Consider the following 17,237-nt stretch of genomic DNA (forward strand, 5'->3'; position numbering starts at 1 on the left):
TGGGATGATCCCCTGGAGAAGGGAAAAGCTACCTACTCCAGTATTCTGGCCTGGAGAATTCCAGGGACTGTATAGTCCACGGGGTCACAAAGAGTCAGACACATCTGAGCGACTTTCACTAGTGCCTTTTGGCCACCAGGGGATGCCCGAGTCTCAAACTCCAAGATTTTTACTTAAGGTCCACCCTAGAACAACTGAGCCTGACCTTTGCCCGCTACTTGGGCCTGAACTCAGAGCAGCCACCCCACGCCCCGTTCCCACTGTTCAATTAACCATCCTACTGTTTCCTGCCAAGTTCATCTGGGCCAGAGGACCTGTCCCCAGAAATGGAGCAAGAGAGAGCAAAATGGAATAGGTGGGGATGAGGAGGTGATGGGGAGCAGGTGAGGATAGTGCATGTGGGAAGGAAGTGGGCAAGACAGAGCTGAATGTCCCTCATGCAGGAAGTGAGGAGTGCACTGCAGATGGAGACGCAAGAACAAGGATGCCTGTGGCCCTTAGGGTACTTTGTATACAGATTCCGTATCTGAGCGTTTTTCTGGGGAAAAGCTATCATTTTCATCAGATTCCTACCCAACCAGTGATCCAGAGAAGATGTAAATCATGCAAGCCTGCCAGAAGATGGAAGATATTATCCAGAGGAGTAGTTGATACAGCCCAAGGCATGGCAACTGGGGAATCTGTGAAGGACTTAAGTTCATGAAAGTGTGTATAGGACAGTTTGAGAAGGGGTCTGCCTGCAGAGCCCTTGTAAAGTGAGCTGGATGAGCTCCTTGTATGGAGCTTTTTGGCCAAGGAGGCAGGAACTGGCAGGAACTCCGCCCTGTCATCAGCTCTCTGCCCCTGCCTCTCCACTGGTGCCTGGAGCCCTGCTCAGTAATGGCAGGGATGGTATGTGGCTCCAGCATTTCTCGCCACCATGACGCCTTCAGTGTTTGCCGGAGGTAGAGATAGTGTTCGAGGTGCCACAAAAGCCAGGTTGAGGAGCAATTAACCTGTAATGAGGTGGACGAGGCCCGCCCAGGGCAAACAAATCCCTTGCAGCCTCTATGTATGCAACTGGGGGTTGGGCGGTATGAGGCATAGAAAGGTGGGATGGGTTCCGAGTACTCCACCTGCCCATTCCCCAGCAGACTCCTGATCTGGGCCGTGAAGACTAGCTCTTGGACCGTGTTGCACTGGCAAGGTTGCAGTTCTTTTTTGGACTCAGGGCAAGTGATGGTTCTGGCTTGTCCTAGTAAAGCCTGGGAAGAAGGATCGAAGGGTGAAAGGGAGGCAAGGGGGCCTGGTTTGCCAGGCTGGGCTTGGCTTGGAGGTAGACACCATACCCTCTGGCCACGGCCTCCCACCTTAGTGCTCTTTCTTCTGCAGCAGTGATCAGATGGTTGTCTGGGATGTTGTGACTTAAAAGTGAATCATGCCACCATGTCAGCCAGGACCCCACCTGGCTCTGGAGTCAGATGGGCTGGACCCAAATCCAGGCCCAGCTTTTCATAGGAGGTTGTGGGCCTGGAACAAGTCACTTGGGCTCTCTAGGCCCAGTTTCTGGAACATGGGGTAGTTAAGACTAAATAAGAGATCAGATCTATAGAGCACTGGGTGACCAAGAAAGAGAGTAAATGAAATTCTTTCTGATGTCCCCAAAGCAGGGACAGGTGTGGGGCTCTGCCTGCCTGGGAAGGGTAGGCAGCTTGGGTGCCCTGGTGGGGGCTTCTGGAGGGCTTCCCAGAACTTAAGGAATGACCCTCTTCCATTGCCCTGGCAGTATTTTTAGTCTCCCTGCCCCCTATTTGGGCACAAGCTTGTTATTTTCATAGTTTTCCAGTCCAGTGCCTCTACCCAGGAAGGGGTAGTTTCAGGCCAAAGTCCTCCCACATTATAGGGCTGCAGACTGGCTCAGCCCCTGCCACCTCCTTCAATGACCTCTTGGGCATTCTTGTTAAGCTCCCTTCCAGGTCTGCAATCCAAATGAAGGTGAGAAATAGCGGCCCGCCTCCATGCCACTTCCCTTCTGCTGCCTTCCCAGGAGCCTCTGAGTCAACAACCCCACAGGCGTTTGAGGCCAGTGTAGACAAGTTTGAGGTCCCTCTCCCCAAGGATACACAGAGTCCAGATAAACATTTTAATGGGTTTATGAGTTCTGAAATGCCTTCTACACATCCGCTCTGTAACTGCTGATTTTGTATATGCTCATGCTATGGGCTGCCTTTCTCTAATCCCCCCTGTGGAGTACTGGGATCCCCAAGAGCACCCCCCCGCCTTGCTCTGAGAGGGTATCAAGTGTTTAAGGGACAGACTGGAGGAATGGGTAAGAGGATTGGCTACCTTAGGGGCTCTGGAATAGGAGGACCCCAAACCCACCAATAGAAGGAAATGTCAGGCTCCAGTTGAAGGGGGTGGTGTCCATTTGGCCCCGAGTCCAGAGGAACAAAGTTAGGTCAACTCCGGCCCAAGAGACACTGTTAGATCCTGTCCCCACCCTGATCATCGCCTCTTCACAGTTCTCATACGACAGCAGCAGTGGTGGAAGGAGAAGCCAACTTATTCCCGATTGCAGTACAGATACATGGACACAATCATGGCAGCCAGCTGGTGGGGAAGGAATAGGGAGAGATGAAGAGACATATCAGGGTCCTTAAACTGTAGTCCCCTGTCCCACCAGACACTGATCATGAAGCTTTGTTAGAAGTCTGTCTCTTCCAGAGGGGCCTCAGAGGTGGGTCAAGCAGCCCTGAACCAGGGTGGGGGATATCCTGCCCCAAGCTCCTCTCCTTACCTCCAAGCCCCCAATTCCGGCTGCCACACCACCCACAGTGACTGCATTGGTTCGGATGTCATACAGAAGCTGTTTGAAGCATCCCTTGGGGGAGGGGAGAGAGCATCTATAGTCAGCAGCTGCTCCCATTCTCATTCAGCACCCTGAGGTCGTTAAAGCATCCCAACCTCCTAGGCCAACCTTTACCTGTACACTCATGTTATGGGCGGTGAAATTGTTGCAGGGTTCCATGAGCGAGTTATTGACAGTGTCATAGCAACAGTATGGGGGAAAGGTACCGTTCTTTCTTACATAGGGTGACCCCTCAAAATCTGTGTAGTTGGTGAAGCCACAGCACTTAAGCTGGAGATGAAGAGAAGATGATCAGAGGGGCCTTGCTTATTTCTCCCCACCCCCAAGTCTCCCTCAGCCCACCTTACCCCTGCCATGGTGGAGTTCCACACTTGAGTGAAGTCTTTTTGGGAACCGTACTCTTTTTTGATATTAGGCACCACCACCGCCGTCAGGAAGTTCTCAGCCTGGGTGCGGAAGGCCAGTGTTTACAGCCTGGTGGGGAGGGTGTGGCCCCCTCTCAGGGCTTGCCCAGTGGTACCCCTTTGCCTCATCCCTGTTCCTCACCAATGTAGTATACACTAAGGCGACCACAGCAGCTGCAACCTCAGCAATGAAGATGAGGAGGAGGATGAAGAAGAACTGAGTGGAGAACAGGGATCTGAGTTTTAGGGAGAGAGAGCCTCTCATGCCTTCCTTACCCTAATCGTGCTCTGCCCTCCCACCCCACCATGAAAACAAGGCAGGGGCCCCGTTTGCTGAGACCCTTGGAATCCAGAGCAGGGTTTGGGGATCCCCAGGGCCTAGTGTCAAGGGTGAGGGGACCCTGGGCTTTGGTCATGGGCCTGTGGAGCTGGGTTTGACACACCGTCATGAGGGCACACTTGCTCTCAGTTTGGGCACCGTAGCAGCCCAGGAAACCAAGAGCGAAGAGCACAGCACCGGCTGCAATGAGGAAGTAGCCCACGTTGACGAACTGCATGGCACTGGATGACATCGGCCCAAAGATCTTCACAAAGGATGGTCCATCAACCGACACCCAGATGCCCACTGCCAACAGGGCTGCACCACATAGCTGGGGACAGAGAAGCAGACTTTGAAAGAGTGCTGTCAGGCAGCTCCCTATCACACAGCTCAGGTAGGAAGATGGGAGATGAGAAACTTTCCCATTTATTGGGTATGGAGTCCAAAAACTCATCCTGTAGGGAGTTGTGACTCATCTTTAGAGCTAAAAAGATGGGAGCTGGGACATCTGCAGTCAGCAGCAGGCTGCACATCTAGGCAGATGTAAATGGGACCAGGGATTCCAGAAATAGCCACGGTGTGGGGGAGGGGCAAAGCTTTCCCTTACCACTGCCAGGGTCCTGCCACATAGCTTGAAGTGCAAACAAGCAGGTGAACACCTGCCCCTCCCCCCCACCCCCCACCCCCGGCCAGCAGCCACCTCCCCCCCATTTCGCTTCTGGGTTATAGGTGCCTGGAACACCTTGGTTCTCTGATAGGCAGAAAGAGGAGGGTGGTAGCATTGAGCAGGTTCAACAGTCACTATAGCAACAGAGGTGTGGCTGAGGTTTAACACCTGCTTCCAACCTTGGAGAGGGCAATGGTAAGAAGGGACACCCACCCTAAGGCCCCCCATTTGGGTCTCTTCCAGGACCAGCTTAGACCTCTCCTTGCCACACAAGTGGAAATTGAGGCACCAGAGATGGAGTACAGCCAGAGCTCTGAGAGGCTCTACCCCACCTCAGAGGTGATCCTGAGGCCAAGACTGGAAAGGAGGGCCCTGCCCAGTTCCCACAGCTCTTAGAGCAAAGCCTCGCTGACCCAGTGCTTCAGTGGATGAATCAGCCTGACACCACCCAGGTGTCCAGTCCCCACTTTCCGGCTATGGAAACTGAGGCTGGAACCAGGAGCGAGGTGGCAGGTTGTGGGTGGATCCCAGGCATGTTTGCCCAAGGACACAAGACTGGGCTTCTAGCCTGTGGGGTCAGATTTCAAGGAGTCGGAGGCCAGCCCTGCCCAGTCTGGCAAGGCCTGGGCAACAGAGGCCAGAAACCAAACCGGATTTGCCTTTAACCCCCTTGGGCCAGAACCCCTGTGCTCCAGATCCCTGCAATCCTGCTGCCTTCTTCAGATACAGGGATAAAGGCTAGTTCCCTGAAAGGAGAAGAAGCCCAAGGCACAGGCCACACCATCAACAGAGACTGTCCTCACCCCTAGCCCAATTCCTCCAAATTCACCTACACTTCATGTCTCCACTTCCTCATCCTTTGCTCACTCTCACCCAGTCTCCTGTGGCTTTGAGGTCTCTGGTGACAACCTGTGCTCAGCCATGGGTGTATCCTCCTTGACTTTCTGACACCTTGCTCTCCTGCTTTGCTTCCTTATGCTCTTTCTCTATTTGCTTCCTGGTAGCCTTTCCTCGGAGAAGGCAATGGCACCCCACTCCAGTACTCTTGCCTGGAAAATCCCATGGATGGAGGAGCCTGGTAGGCTGCAGTCCATGGGGTCGCTAGGAGTCGGACATGACTGAGCGATTTCACTTTCCCTTTTCACTTTCATGCATTGGAAAAGGAAATGGCAACCCACTCCAGTGTTCTTGCTTGGAGAATCCCAGGGACGGGGGAGCCTTGGTGGGCTGCCATCTCTGGGGTCGCACAGAGTCGGACACGACTGAAGCGACTTAGCAGCAGCAGCAGCAGCCTTTTCTCTGTTTATCCCTTACAAATTGAGTTTCCTGGAGTTCACTCTCCCTGTGTGTGCTCACCCTACCCATGGCTTCAATGACCACCTACGGGCACATGACTTCCAAATATCCTGAGCTGCAAGTCCACTGGGTACATGGCTGCTGATGAAGTACCCACCAGGTTTGCTCTCAGCAGAGAGGAGATGTGGTCATCATCTCCAAGACCTCTGTCTTGCTTGCCCCTTCCTCCATCCTCAGCCACCATCCAAGGGCTTTGTCCTTTGTTCATGTTGTCTATTTCTCCCCAATTTTACCACCATCTCTAGATTCATGCCTCATTGCTCAGCTTCCTCAAACATGCCCTATATAGTCTGTTCCTGGTTTTCTGAACAATATCTGATTTCATTGCCTCTGGGCCTTTTTGCATGCTTTACCAACCCCCTCACTATGTGCAAATTCCTAGCCTCAGCTATTTCCTTCTAGAAGTCTTCTCTGACTAGGCAGGGTTCAAGCCCCTTCAATGCACCCTGTGATCAGACCACACATACTGTGGAAAACTGGTTGCCTATCTGGCCTGTTGGACCCGAGATCCCTGAGGGCACAGAGTCTTAGGCAGTGTTTGTTGAAAAAATACAACAAATTCCGCTTGCAGCTGAAACTCTTACTCTCATATCTCCGGACCTTCTCGGCTTTTGGCTCCCCACCATACACAGGCCACTGAATTTCCTTCCACGCTAGGTGATCTTGGGCAAACCCCTGCCCCTCCCTGAGGCCCTAGCCTGTTAGCCTACCCTGCCCTGCTCTAAACCTGAAACTTCCTGGAAGGAGAGGATGCCCCTAAACTTCTCCACCCCAAGTTGTGTGGCAGCTAGTTTGCTCCTGGAGCCAAGACTCAGTCTTCGGGGAGACTTCCACATCTCATCATCAGGGGAAACTTTCAGGAAGAGTGGACATAGCAATCTCTTATTCCCCAGTTGGGGCTCTACTCAGGTTAAGACCCACTCCTGTAGGGAACCCTAAATAACCCATAACCCCCATACTTACAAAGATGAGCATATTGAAGAGGATCATCATGACCTTAATGAAGTTGAAGCACCCCATGGTGGCTCCTGGGAGGCAGACATGTGGGAATTAGGATCTCGCTCCCTGACCGCTTCCCCCAGCCTGGACTGACATACCAGACTCCAGCATCCTGGACTCACATAATTACCAAGCTTCTCCTGCCTCTGGACTCTGATGTCTCTGGACTCTGACGCGTCAGGACTTTCCCCAGTTCCCATCCTGATACCCCTAACCCTCTGTACTGCCCAGGCCCTCTACTAACACCTGACACTTTGAAATTCTAACATCCCACGTGCGTCCATCCCACAGGCACCCTGAGCCTGATTCCCCCACTTCAGGGTCACTCCATGTCCTTACCTGGCTCCTGCTTATCCTGGACTTTCCACTCCCCCCACCCCAAACCAATCCTAGGCTCTTCCAGGACCCTCCCCGTGGCCCTCCCAGCTCCCCAAACCTGTTTCCAGATTGCTCTCTTTTCACAGGAGAGTCTCTATCCTATGCCATCACCTGGTCAGGGGTCCTGGTAGTAAGTTCTGTAAGAGGGATCTGCTGAGGCTCCAGAGAGGACCACAGCTCCAGGAGAACTGCCACTGAGTGGGCAAGCGGGAGACAGCGCGGGCTCTCACGGCACTGCTCACCTGTGGGCGGGGCAGGAGCTTTAAAGGCTCCTTCTGCCCGCCCACCCCCCGCCCCCCCGCACCCGGTCGGCCTGCCCCTGCTGCCCCCTGCTGCTTGCCGCTCCCTCCCCACAGCTCCAGCAGCCTCTGGCCTCCGCCTGGCAACCCAACCACAGCAACGCCCCTCCTGATCTGAGTAAGACAGCTAGCTGTCTGTGGCTGAGGTGAGCGCCCCCCAGAACCGTGTGCCTTCCACAGCAAGGCACAGCTGCTTCCTAACCTGCACCTGCCGAGATGGCCGGACACATCCCACATGCTCGCAGGTACACACACCTGCCCAGGCTGTGTATTCACACCCACATACACACATCAACTCCTCCTAGTGCTCTCGAATGCACACTTGCACAGGCACACACACCTGTGAACTCTGTGTGGGCTGACTCCTAGCAACAATCCAGAGCAACATCTGAGGTGCATACTGAAACGCTCAAACACACACACACACACACACACACACACACAAACTCATGCAGGCCTGCCCACACATGCTTTCAAGGAAGTGACCCAGGCTTGGCATTTTCTTCCCCTCCTCTGAGAGGCAAACAAACGACTCTTCCTTTTTCTCCCTCCAGGAAACTTCAACCCATCTTTTCCCTCCCTGAGTCTTTCCTCCCTCTCCTCCCTCCCCACACTTTTTCTCTCCTCAGTCCTCTTAGCATTCTGTATACACCCCTCCCTTCCTGCCAGCAGAGGGCACCATGGTCCCACAAAAGCACTGCCCTCCCCTGAAAGTTCTTCAGCTCTGTTATACCCATCTTAACGAGTCCTTTCCCGGCTGCTGATGTTGAGCTGCTGGGAAAGTTCTGGCTTTTAAGTCACTCAGGCCAAGTGCTCCAATCCTGGTTCTGTTGCTTATTAGCTGTGTGACCCTGGGGGCATTTCTTAGGCTTGAGTTTGAGCCTCTATTTCCTGGTCTGTATAACACAATAGTTACAGGGTTTTAAGATGAGATTAAAAATGAGATTTTTCTTCCCATTCTGGGACATAAACGAATGACCACAGAGTGAAAAGTTCAGAACAAGGAGAGTCACAGCCAGAGGGGGTGTGGGGTGGAAGATTTTTAATTTGTTTTTATAATGGGAGGAGGCAGCTGAAGAGACAGGAAAGAGAGGAAGGCTGTTAACATGAATATTTGTACAGATCATGTTTTCAATGTGTAACTTATATCGTAGGCTTTTTTTTTTACCTTTCACAATAATCCTATAAGATTCTCTTTTCATCTGCTTTTTCAATATGGGGAAAGAGAGATACAGAAAGTTAAGTGCACATTTCTGAATGAATGAATAAATGCAGAATGTGCTGTGTGGTCAGTTGCTCAGTTGTATCCAACTGTTTGTGACCCCCTGGGTTGTAGCCCACCGGGCTCCTCTGTCCTTGGGATTCTCCAGGCAAGAATACTGGAGTGGGTTGCCATTTCCTCCTCCAGGGGATCTTCCCAACCCAGGGATTGAACCCAGTGTCTCCTGCAAAGACAGGCGGATTCTTTACCACTGAGCCACTTGGGAAGCTTTGACTGCAGAAGAGCAGGAGTTAAATGTCTGGGCTTTGGACCTTGGCCATCCCAGATTTGAATCCTTGCCTGCCTCTAGTTGTGTGACTTCACTCAGCTAAGCCTCGGTTTCCTTGTACAGTCGATTTTCATCGTTCATGGATTTCACATCTGTGAATTTACCCACTCATAAAATGACCTGTAAGTCCAGAGCACACTCACGGCATTTTAGTGGTCATTCATGTACACATGTAGAGCAGCAAAAAAATTCAAGTTGTCCAACACGCTTGTTCTCAGATGAGGTTGAACAAGGGGATGCTCTGCTTTCTTGTTTCGACTCTCATAAACAAGTGTTCTTTTTGTGGCCTACTTGTTGTCTGTCACTTTTTTGCACTTATGTGCTTTTTGTTGGTGATTTTGCTATTAAATACCCCCCTCTAGCATAACACTGAAGTGCTCTTTAGTGTTCCTAAGTACAAGAAGACTGTCATGTGCCTTATGAAGAAAATACTTGTGTTGGATAAACTTTATTCAGGTACGTGTTATAGTGCTATTGGCTACGAATTCAATGTTAATGACATCAATATATTTTAAATGAAGCACCTTTAATAGAAACACACATAAATTAGGTTATTGGTGAGTTGACAAGATATTGTGACCAGAGCTTGGTATGAATCTAATCCTGTATTTCTCCTGAAAGCACTGGCTAAATATTTGCTAATACCATGATTGTGGTGACTTTATTGGAACATAACTACCACAAATAATGAAATTAGAAGACGTTTGCTCCTTGGAAGAAAAATTATGACCAACCTAGACAGCATATTAAAAAGCAGAGACATTGCTTTGTCAACAAAGGTCTGTCTAGTCAAAGCTATGGCTTTTACATAAGTCATGTGTGGATGTGAGAGTTGGACTATAAAGAAAGCTGAGCACCGAAGAATTAATGCTTTTGAACTGTGGTGTTGGAGAAGACTCTTGAGAGTCCCTTGGACTACAAGGAGATCCAACCAGTCCATCCTAAAGGAAATCAGTCCTGAATATTCATTGGAAGTACTGATGCTAAAGCTGAAACTCCAATAATTTGGCCATCTGATGCAAAGAACTGACTCATTGGAAAAGACCCTGATGCTGGGAAAGATTGAAGGCAGGAGGAGAAGGGGATGACAGAGGATGAGATGGTTGGATGGCATCACTGACTCAATGGACATGAGTTTGAGTAAACTCTGGGAGTTGGACAGCGAGGCCTGGCGTGCTGCAGTTCATGGAGTCACAAAGAGTTGGACACGACTGAGCGATTGAATTGAACTGAACCACAAATAATGATAATCGACTGTATGTGAAATAGGAATAATGATAGAATCTCCTTGCTGTGGGGTTGTTGTGGGATTAGATGAGGTAATGTTTGTGAAGGACTTGGCACCATATTTGGCACATAGTAAGTGCTCAGTAAACAATGTTAATATTATTAACATTGGATGAGTGAAAAGGTGAGGGAGTGAATTTTTTACTCAGAGTTCCTTTCCCAAGGGGCTAAACTGAAGTTTTCTGTCTCTGGGGCTGGATCCCTGGAGGGAATTGTGACGGAGTCAAACCCTTAGGGAGGGGCTGGGCACCAGGCTCTGTAATAAAGAGCATCACCCCTACACAAGCTCTGTATGTCACAGAAGCCGCGTTGCCCTGGCCAGTAGCACCATCAGGCACCTTACAGAAGCTCACTGCACCCATGGGGCCTTCTCAGCTTGTCCGTGCCCCTCGGCCCCGGGGCTTAATTTCCCCTTACCGCAGGCCAGGCGTGGGTTGGCCTCGGCCCCGCTTTCCCAAGATGTTCAAGTGTAGCCGCAGAAGGTACCGGCAGAAACGGCAAGGCCCAGCTGGCACCACTGTAACCACCAATCTTGCCAGTGTGGCCACGGATATCAACGACACCCAAACTGCCACCACCAGGGTGTTGATCCTTGCACCGCAAGGTAGGCTGAGGGCCTGAGCCCGGGTAGGGTGGGGTGGGGTGGGGGAGGAGAACAGGGCCACTGAAGTCCTACCCACATGAGCCCTGTGCAGGTACTCTAGCACCCCAGAGTCTGAGCGCCGTAATGGAGGAGGACGTGTTAGCTGAAGTGGACGGCTTGGGGAAATGGGAGAGTCTAAGAGCAGTGGAGCTTCCTCACACTCTTTTCCTCTCCCTTCTCTCCTCAGTTCTCAGACACCTCTGTCAACCTGGCAGCTTTCTGATCCTCTGAAACATCCAGAAACTAGTCCAGAAGCTTGGCTGGCTCCGGACCTTCATCTCCTCAGGGCCACGAGTGGTGAATAGCAGACAAATACAGTCCTTTCTGCTCCAACTGCTTTCCTCCACTCCCAGGTGCTTCCAGCTGACTATGGAGGGTATGAGGGCAGGGCTAGGGCTGAATGCTCCCAGGGACAGGCTTCAGCAGCAGCAGCAGGCATCACAGGAAGACATTGGAAGGACAGAACAAGGTCGGCAACACATACCATCTTTGGCCTCAGCTTTTGCTCTGGCCTGTGAGGTGGGGGTCCTTCCTGCCTTGCACTCCCATCAGAACAGGGAAAAGGGTCTCCGTAGACATATTGGAAGGTATAGGGACCTGGGTCACTGGGGAGAAGGGTAGAGGCATAAATCAGAAAAAGATGGCATGAAAGACAGATTGCACTGCTCCAGCGTAATGAGTGTCTGAGTGTGAGATGTATGTGCCTCTGTGTGCCTGTGAGGGTTAGTGTGAGTGAGACAGAGAGAATGGAGTTTGAAGCAGACGTGGCTGAGTGTGCCTTTGAGATGAGTGTGTCTCCGTGGCCAGCTGTGTGTCAAGGTGTGTGTGTGTGTGAGGGTATGAATAGGCCAGGGAGGCAGTCATCTGCTCCACCAGGAGGGGGATGGGGTCACCCAGAAGTAGGAAAGGGTTAGCTTCCAAGGGGGTGCACCACCCTCAGCCCCCACAGCCGTTCTCTGAGGTCGGTATTTTCCCGGACTAACAGCTGAGCTGGGGCGTTTGGGGGTGGGGCGAGACTGAGTGAGCGTCCAGGAAGGGGGAGGGTGCTAAGCACTCAGGCCTGGGGATTTTCCATTTGGATTTCTGCGTGTGCGCCCATGTGTCATCGGGTGTAACTGGGTTTCTGTGGGGTGTGTCTCCGTGGAGTTTGTGTCTCAGAGGCAGGAAACACTGTGAGGGACTGTCTGTCATGTGTCATTTCATGCACAAGTGAGTGAGTGTCCCAGTGTCCCGAGGTCTGGCTCCAGTTCCAGGAGGGCGGGGGTGGGAGTGGACTGTGAGACCTCTGGCCTGGCCCCCTGGGCAGCCTGTGAGGAGAAAATGAATTGTGTCTGCTTTCCTCCACTCTAAGGCTTGCCAGAGACCGGGACCTGAGAGGAGGACCGGGCCAGAGAATTCACTGACACATCGTGCCCAGACTGCACTGGTGGAGGATGAGGCTTCTCAGGGTTTGGGGGAAGGTGCTGAACCCCCAGTCAGAGCTGGAGGCTGACTAGCTAGTGCCCAAAGCCCGCAAGGATGCCCACACATATAAAGACATGTGACACAGTCCAGGAACACATGCAGACATATAAACACAACTGATACAGATAAACAAGGTAACAAATTCACACCTGCATGCAAGTACACGCCAAGTACACCCCTATAAATAGATGTATGTACTGACACAAATATATATAAACCTTTCCACCTGAGACAGGTAACACACACACATGCCTACAAATGAGCACACACACGCAAACATGCATGCACCTGGTTACAGCACACGAGCATATAGACTGACATCTGCAATCCTGCTCACGCCAACATAGGCACACACTCATGCAAACACACTCAGCAGACTTCCCTGCCCCTGTGGCCCTGGGACCCAGAAGCCTCCCTTCCCCTATGTGAGACAGCGCGTGTATGGGGGTGTGTGTGTGCCTGCCCACACTTGTGTCTATGTGTATCTGGGGCTGTGAGATTGTGTGTGGATGTGTGTGTGTGCACGCATGAGTGGATGTGTGTGTGTGTGTGAGAGAGAGAGGGGGTTGCTTAGCTGTGGGAACCCGATGACATCATCTCTTCTGGCTATTTTTAGCTTCCTCTGCAATGACGGCTCCTTCACTGCCCCTCCCCCGCCAGGTTCCCAACTCTCCTTCCCCTTCAAGCTCCCAGAGACAGCCACAGCCAATGGTCCCCCTCATCCTAGTCTAGGTGACCCCCTGGATCGCTAATCTGGTTCACTCTCTCCCACCCCAGTCATGGCTCCCTGGAAGCTGAGAACACTGGGCTCCCAGGCCAGAGGAGGAGGCTTGGGCAGTATGGCAGCCCGGAGAAGGGGCCTGGGTTAGGTGAGCTGACCTGGCTGGTCTCCAGCCCCTAGGGTGCCTCTCCTTCTGCTTTTCAATCTGAAATTATGTTTCGGTCAGTAGTGCCTGCTATGTGCCAGGGAAGATGCCAAGTTCTGGGGATAGAGCAGTGAGCAGGACCGTGGGAGTTCTTCCTGGTTAGAGTTGCAGCTCGGTGGGAGACAGACATTAAACAGAGCACACAGGTGCAGCCCTGAGCTGCAGCAAGGGCTCTGAGTTGGTAACGAGGCATTCAGGCTGGGATGATGGTCTGTCTCTCATAGAGGGGACCTGAGGAAACCAGAAGGACACACTCCCTTTACCTTATACCTCTCACCCCAACCACTGCACCTCCAGAATTCCACCAAGCCCTGCTTCCTTCTCACACCCCATTCTGTGCTCCCAACACTGTACCAGCCCACCATCCACATGGAGGTCCACTGCTATTCTTTCCTTTGGAGCTTCCCCACAGTTGATCCCTGGGAGGCAGTGCAGTGTTCCCCATCTGTAGATGAGAAAACTGAAGGCCCAGAGAGGGGTAGTGCCGGATCACACATGCCCCTGCTCAGGGAGCAGCTCAGGGGAGATGGCAGGCAGGTGGAGGAGGAAGCGGCGGTGGCACTGCTGTAGAAGAAGCAGGGGATGCCATCAGGAGGTGGGGGAGGGGATGCCATCAGGAGGTGGGGGAGGGGATGCCATCAGGAGGTGGGGGAGGGGATGCCATCAGGAGGTGGGGGAGGGGATGCCTGTGGTCTGAAGGACTCACGCCTGGAGGAGGGCTTCCTGCTTTACCCAGCCTGGGGCAACCACTGGAAAATCGGGTTTGGCAGCTTCAGCTGGGCTGCAGGGCTGGAGGAGAGGTCTAGACCACAGGGAGGAGGCCTGGAGGCGGGCCTATCTTCTAGCATGGAGTGTGGCCAAATGGTCTCATTGGGGGAGCGTTTTATAATACTGGGACCCTTTGGAGAGTGTGGGCTGAATTCAGGAGCCCAGAGTTTCCATTCTCTGGTGTGACACTTAGAAACTCCTGCCCCTTTCTTGGCCTCAATGGCCCCTCCCAGAAAGTTGCTCTGGAGGATCAGTTTCTCCACTTTCAACTCCTGCCCTCGGGGGAGGGCAACTCCTGTTTCCTGGGAGTCTGACTCAGGCACAGGAGCACAAAGCCAGTGGGTTAGGGCTGACCAGACAGCCCCTAGGGCGCCAGGATGGAGGTCCCTTGTCACCAGTGGGTCAATGGCCGGAAGCGCAGCTCCAGCCCCACAATGCAATACCGGTCACCCCACCCTTACCAGTGCCTCATCCACACCCCCACTTCCGGCCTCTGTTCCTTCCTCACCTTCAGGGAAAGCTGCAGGGCTCCCTTGGGGATCTCCCATATCTCCTCCACTGGCTCCCTGCCCTGTGCTTAACCCTCCCTCTCTGCCCATTTGGGCAGGCCAGTCTCCCAGTAAACTTTCTTTTCCTGGACCTGTAGGCAGTCCAGGGAGGAAAGGAAGCTGGGTGGGAGGGCTGTAAAGGAGCCTGCTTTTCCTCCTGCCCTCAGATGTTGTTGTTCAGTTGCTAAGTCATGTCCGACTCCGCAACGCCATGAGCTGTAGCACGCCAGGCTTCCCTGTCTTTTACCATCTCCCAGAGTTTGCTCAAACTCATGTCCATTGAATTGGTGATGCCATCCAACAGTCTCATCCTCTGTCATCCCCTTCTCCTCTTGCCCTCAATCTTTCACAGCATCAGGGTCTTTTCCAATAAGTTGGCATATCAGGTGGCCAAAGTATTGGAGCTTCAGCTTCGGCATCAGTCCTTCCAATGAATATTCAGGGTTGATTTCCTTTAGGATTGACTAGTTTGATCTCCTTGCAGCCCAAGGGACTCTCAAGAGTCTTCCCCAACACCACAGTTCAAAAGCATCAGTTCTTCAGTGCTCAGCCTTCTTTGAGAGGCTTGGGGGAGGCGGGTGGACTGAGTGCATGGGCCTAAGACTGAGCTTCCCAGGGCATGTCTCATACCTGGCAGCCCCAGGTGAAGTAGGAATGCTACCCTTGACCCATCCAGCTGGCTTCTTCCTCTGCCTTCAGCGAATTCAGAGATAAGAACCTAGAGCAGACCTAGAGCAGATATTTGCATTCTCTGGAGGACAAACACAAGAAACTCATGCCAAGTGACTTCTGATTGTTGTCATCATGTCAATGACAAATTTATGAAACAAAAATCACAAAATTCTGGATGCATAGACTCCATAGTCACAGAATCTTAGTATCACAGAATTCTAGCATGGTGCAATGCAAGTAACAGCATCTTAGAAACACAGAATTCTGGCATCAGTGAGTCCCAGATGACAAGGCTAAAGTATCCTTGAGATGGAAGTCTTGAGAAGTCAATTAGTAAAGGGTGGAGGTCTAAATCTGGGAATTCCCCACGGAGGATGCGCACAGTAGTTCTCACATGAACTTGAAGGAGGAGGCAGAGCTCGGGACACATGAGTTTAGTTAGGGTGAGGTAACACACCTGCAATAAACCAGACAGAAGACAGACCTCTTTCATAAGGACACATTCCTGGTTCCTGAGGGTGAGGGGAGTGAAGTGGCAGTGAGAAGAGAGGGGGAACTATATAAACAAAGAAAATACAACCTAAAGAAAGATCAAGTAGCAAAATACACTGGCCCTAATGCCTTCAGCTTCTCCAGGATTGGGGTGAATATCAGCTCAGGACATTTTCAAAGGTTAGTAAGACTATTTACCGCATTGGAATGGGTGACCCATGGCTGGTGTTTTTTGTTTTTTGCCAGAAAGGTACCAAACAGAAAATAGTCCGTATCCTACATTTTTCTTGGGGCTGCTGGCAGGAGCAATCCCTTTCTAAAGAGATGCTGATCTTGGAGCAACATGATGTACACCAAAGCCACTTTGTAGGGTGGGGCTCACAGCCCCCAGCAAGGCCCTGATAGGGAACCTTGTAGAGGGCGTCTGTCTGGGATGGTGCCTGTTGGGGGCGGGCATCTCTATGGAAGGAGCCAAGTTTGAGGCAACATTTTGTATGGGGACCCTTGTCTGATTATGGGGTTGGTTACTCAGTAAACAACAGGGATATTTACCTAGCATTTCTGGGAAACTACTGCAAACTCAGGAACCCAGAAGGAGTGGCTCCAGAGAAAGGCAAATGCCAGGCCCTTCTGGGCATGGGAAATGGGGCAATGTCCGATGGAGATCCTCCTGCTCAGCTGCCTGTCCTTGGATTCAGCCTTGACCTCTACCCACACTCCCACTTGCCTCCCTCTCCCTGCTTGCCTGCTGCTCTACCTACCTACACCTGCTGTGTGTTCTTTGGTAAATGTTGTTCCCTCTCTAGGCCCCAAACCTCCTTTGCTCTTTTTTTGAAGTCTGTAATTGGGTCCTAAGTGCAGCTTTTAGTATTTTATAGTCCTGCTTTCATCCAGAGCAGTTTCAGCTTCAGATAGCTCCATTCTCAGCTTCCAGAGAAAGTGTCTGGCAGCTTCAGGGAGGAGGCAGGGAAGAGGGAATAGAAATAGTGCTCACGTTTGACATGCTACATGTGTCAGTGTCCATGATGAGTGTTTTTATAACACTCATCACTGGGCATCTTACGCAATGCCCACAAACACCCTGTGTATATAAATCATTGCTCCCATTTTATAGATGAAGGAACTGAGGTTCAGGGAGGGTAAATAACATAACCTCAAATTATTCAGCTAGAGAGCAATAGGAGTGGAATCTCAACTAGGTCTGTCTTAATTCTGAGCGCTGTGATTTCAGATTAGCATTATTTCATGCGGCTTCATTTGGTAAAATGGAAGTCCATGGATCGGAGTTTCAGGGAGAAGTAGTCTCTCCAGCCGGCTCTGAAAGGTGACAGGTTCCACTTAGAAAAGTTTGCAGCCAGGACTGACAGCTCATACTGTGAAAAAGCTGAACTGAGACTCCTTGTCTTGGGAACTCTGGGTATGCTCCAGCTCAGATTGGAGCTAGCTGAACTGGGTTGAATGTGAGGAGGTTGGGTTGGAGAGTGGTCCTGGTTGAGAGGCTGCTGTCACTGTTCCTGGAGATAGTGTGTATATGTTGGGGAGGGGCTGTGAATGGAGGCTTCTTGACTTTCTGGGATGGGCTAGTCTCTGCCCGCTGAAGCTGGAGCTGACTGATAG

General features: G+C 51.8%; 2 protein-coding genes across 2 annotated transcripts; one reads left to right on the plus strand and one right to left on the minus strand.

Moving 5' to 3' along the window:
• Positions 1-2,108: 2,108 nt before the first annotated feature.
• Positions 2,109-7,221, minus strand: TSPAN1 (tetraspanin 1). Its single transcript, XM_027537395.1, has 8 exons — positions 7,083-7,221; positions 6,558-6,622; positions 3,696-3,902; positions 3,395-3,469; positions 3,196-3,294; positions 2,963-3,118; positions 2,777-2,860; positions 2,109-2,589 (listed from the first exon to the last, which is right to left on the minus strand). The coding sequence occupies exons 2-8, from the start codon at positions 6,612-6,614 to the stop codon at positions 2,542-2,544; spliced, it is 726 nt and encodes a 241-aa protein (XP_027393196.1). The 5' UTR covers positions 6,615-6,622; positions 7,083-7,221; the 3' UTR covers positions 2,109-2,541.
• Positions 7,222-10,410: 3,189 nt separating this feature from the next.
• On the plus strand, positions 10,411-11,083 carry P3R3URF (PIK3R3 upstream reading frame). The gene is made up of 2 exons (XM_027537398.1): positions 10,411-10,711; positions 10,938-11,083. Exons 1-2 carry the CDS (start codon positions 10,468-10,470, stop codon positions 10,979-10,981), a joined length of 288 nt encoding a protein of 95 aa, XP_027393199.1. The 5' UTR covers positions 10,411-10,467; the 3' UTR covers positions 10,982-11,083.
• The last annotated feature ends 6,154 nt before the right edge of the window (positions 11,084-17,237 follow it).

This window comes from Bos indicus x Bos taurus, chromosome 3 (genome assembly GCF_003369695.1).
Source record: "Bos indicus x Bos taurus breed Angus x Brahman F1 hybrid chromosome 3, Bos_hybrid_MaternalHap_v2.0, whole genome shotgun sequence".
Classification (NCBI taxonomy): domain Eukaryota; kingdom Metazoa; phylum Chordata; class Mammalia; order Artiodactyla; family Bovidae; genus Bos; species Bos indicus x Bos taurus.

Bases quoted from the DNA above. Each gene is read 5' to 3' on its own strand.
- TSPAN1 (XM_027537395.1), bottom strand. From the start codon at position 6,614: ATGGGGTGCTTCAACTTCATTAAGGTCATGATGATCCTCTTCAATATG. The intron at 3,903-6,557 runs GTAAGTATGGGG...CTCTGTCCCCAG, and splicing joins TCTTCAATATGCTCATCTTT to CTATGTGGTGCAGCCCTGTT. The intron at 3,295-3,394 runs GTGAGGAACAGG...TTCCGCACCCAG, and splicing joins CCTTAGTGTATACTACATTG to GCTGAGAACTTCCTGACGGC.
- P3R3URF (XM_027537398.1), top strand. From the start codon at position 10,468: ATGGGGCCTTCTCAGCTTGTCCGTGCCCCTCGGCCCCGGGGCTTAATT. The intron at 10,712-10,937 runs GTAGGCTGAGGG...TTCTCTCCTCAG, and splicing joins GTTGATCCTTGCACCGCAAG to TTCTCAGACACCTCTGTCAA.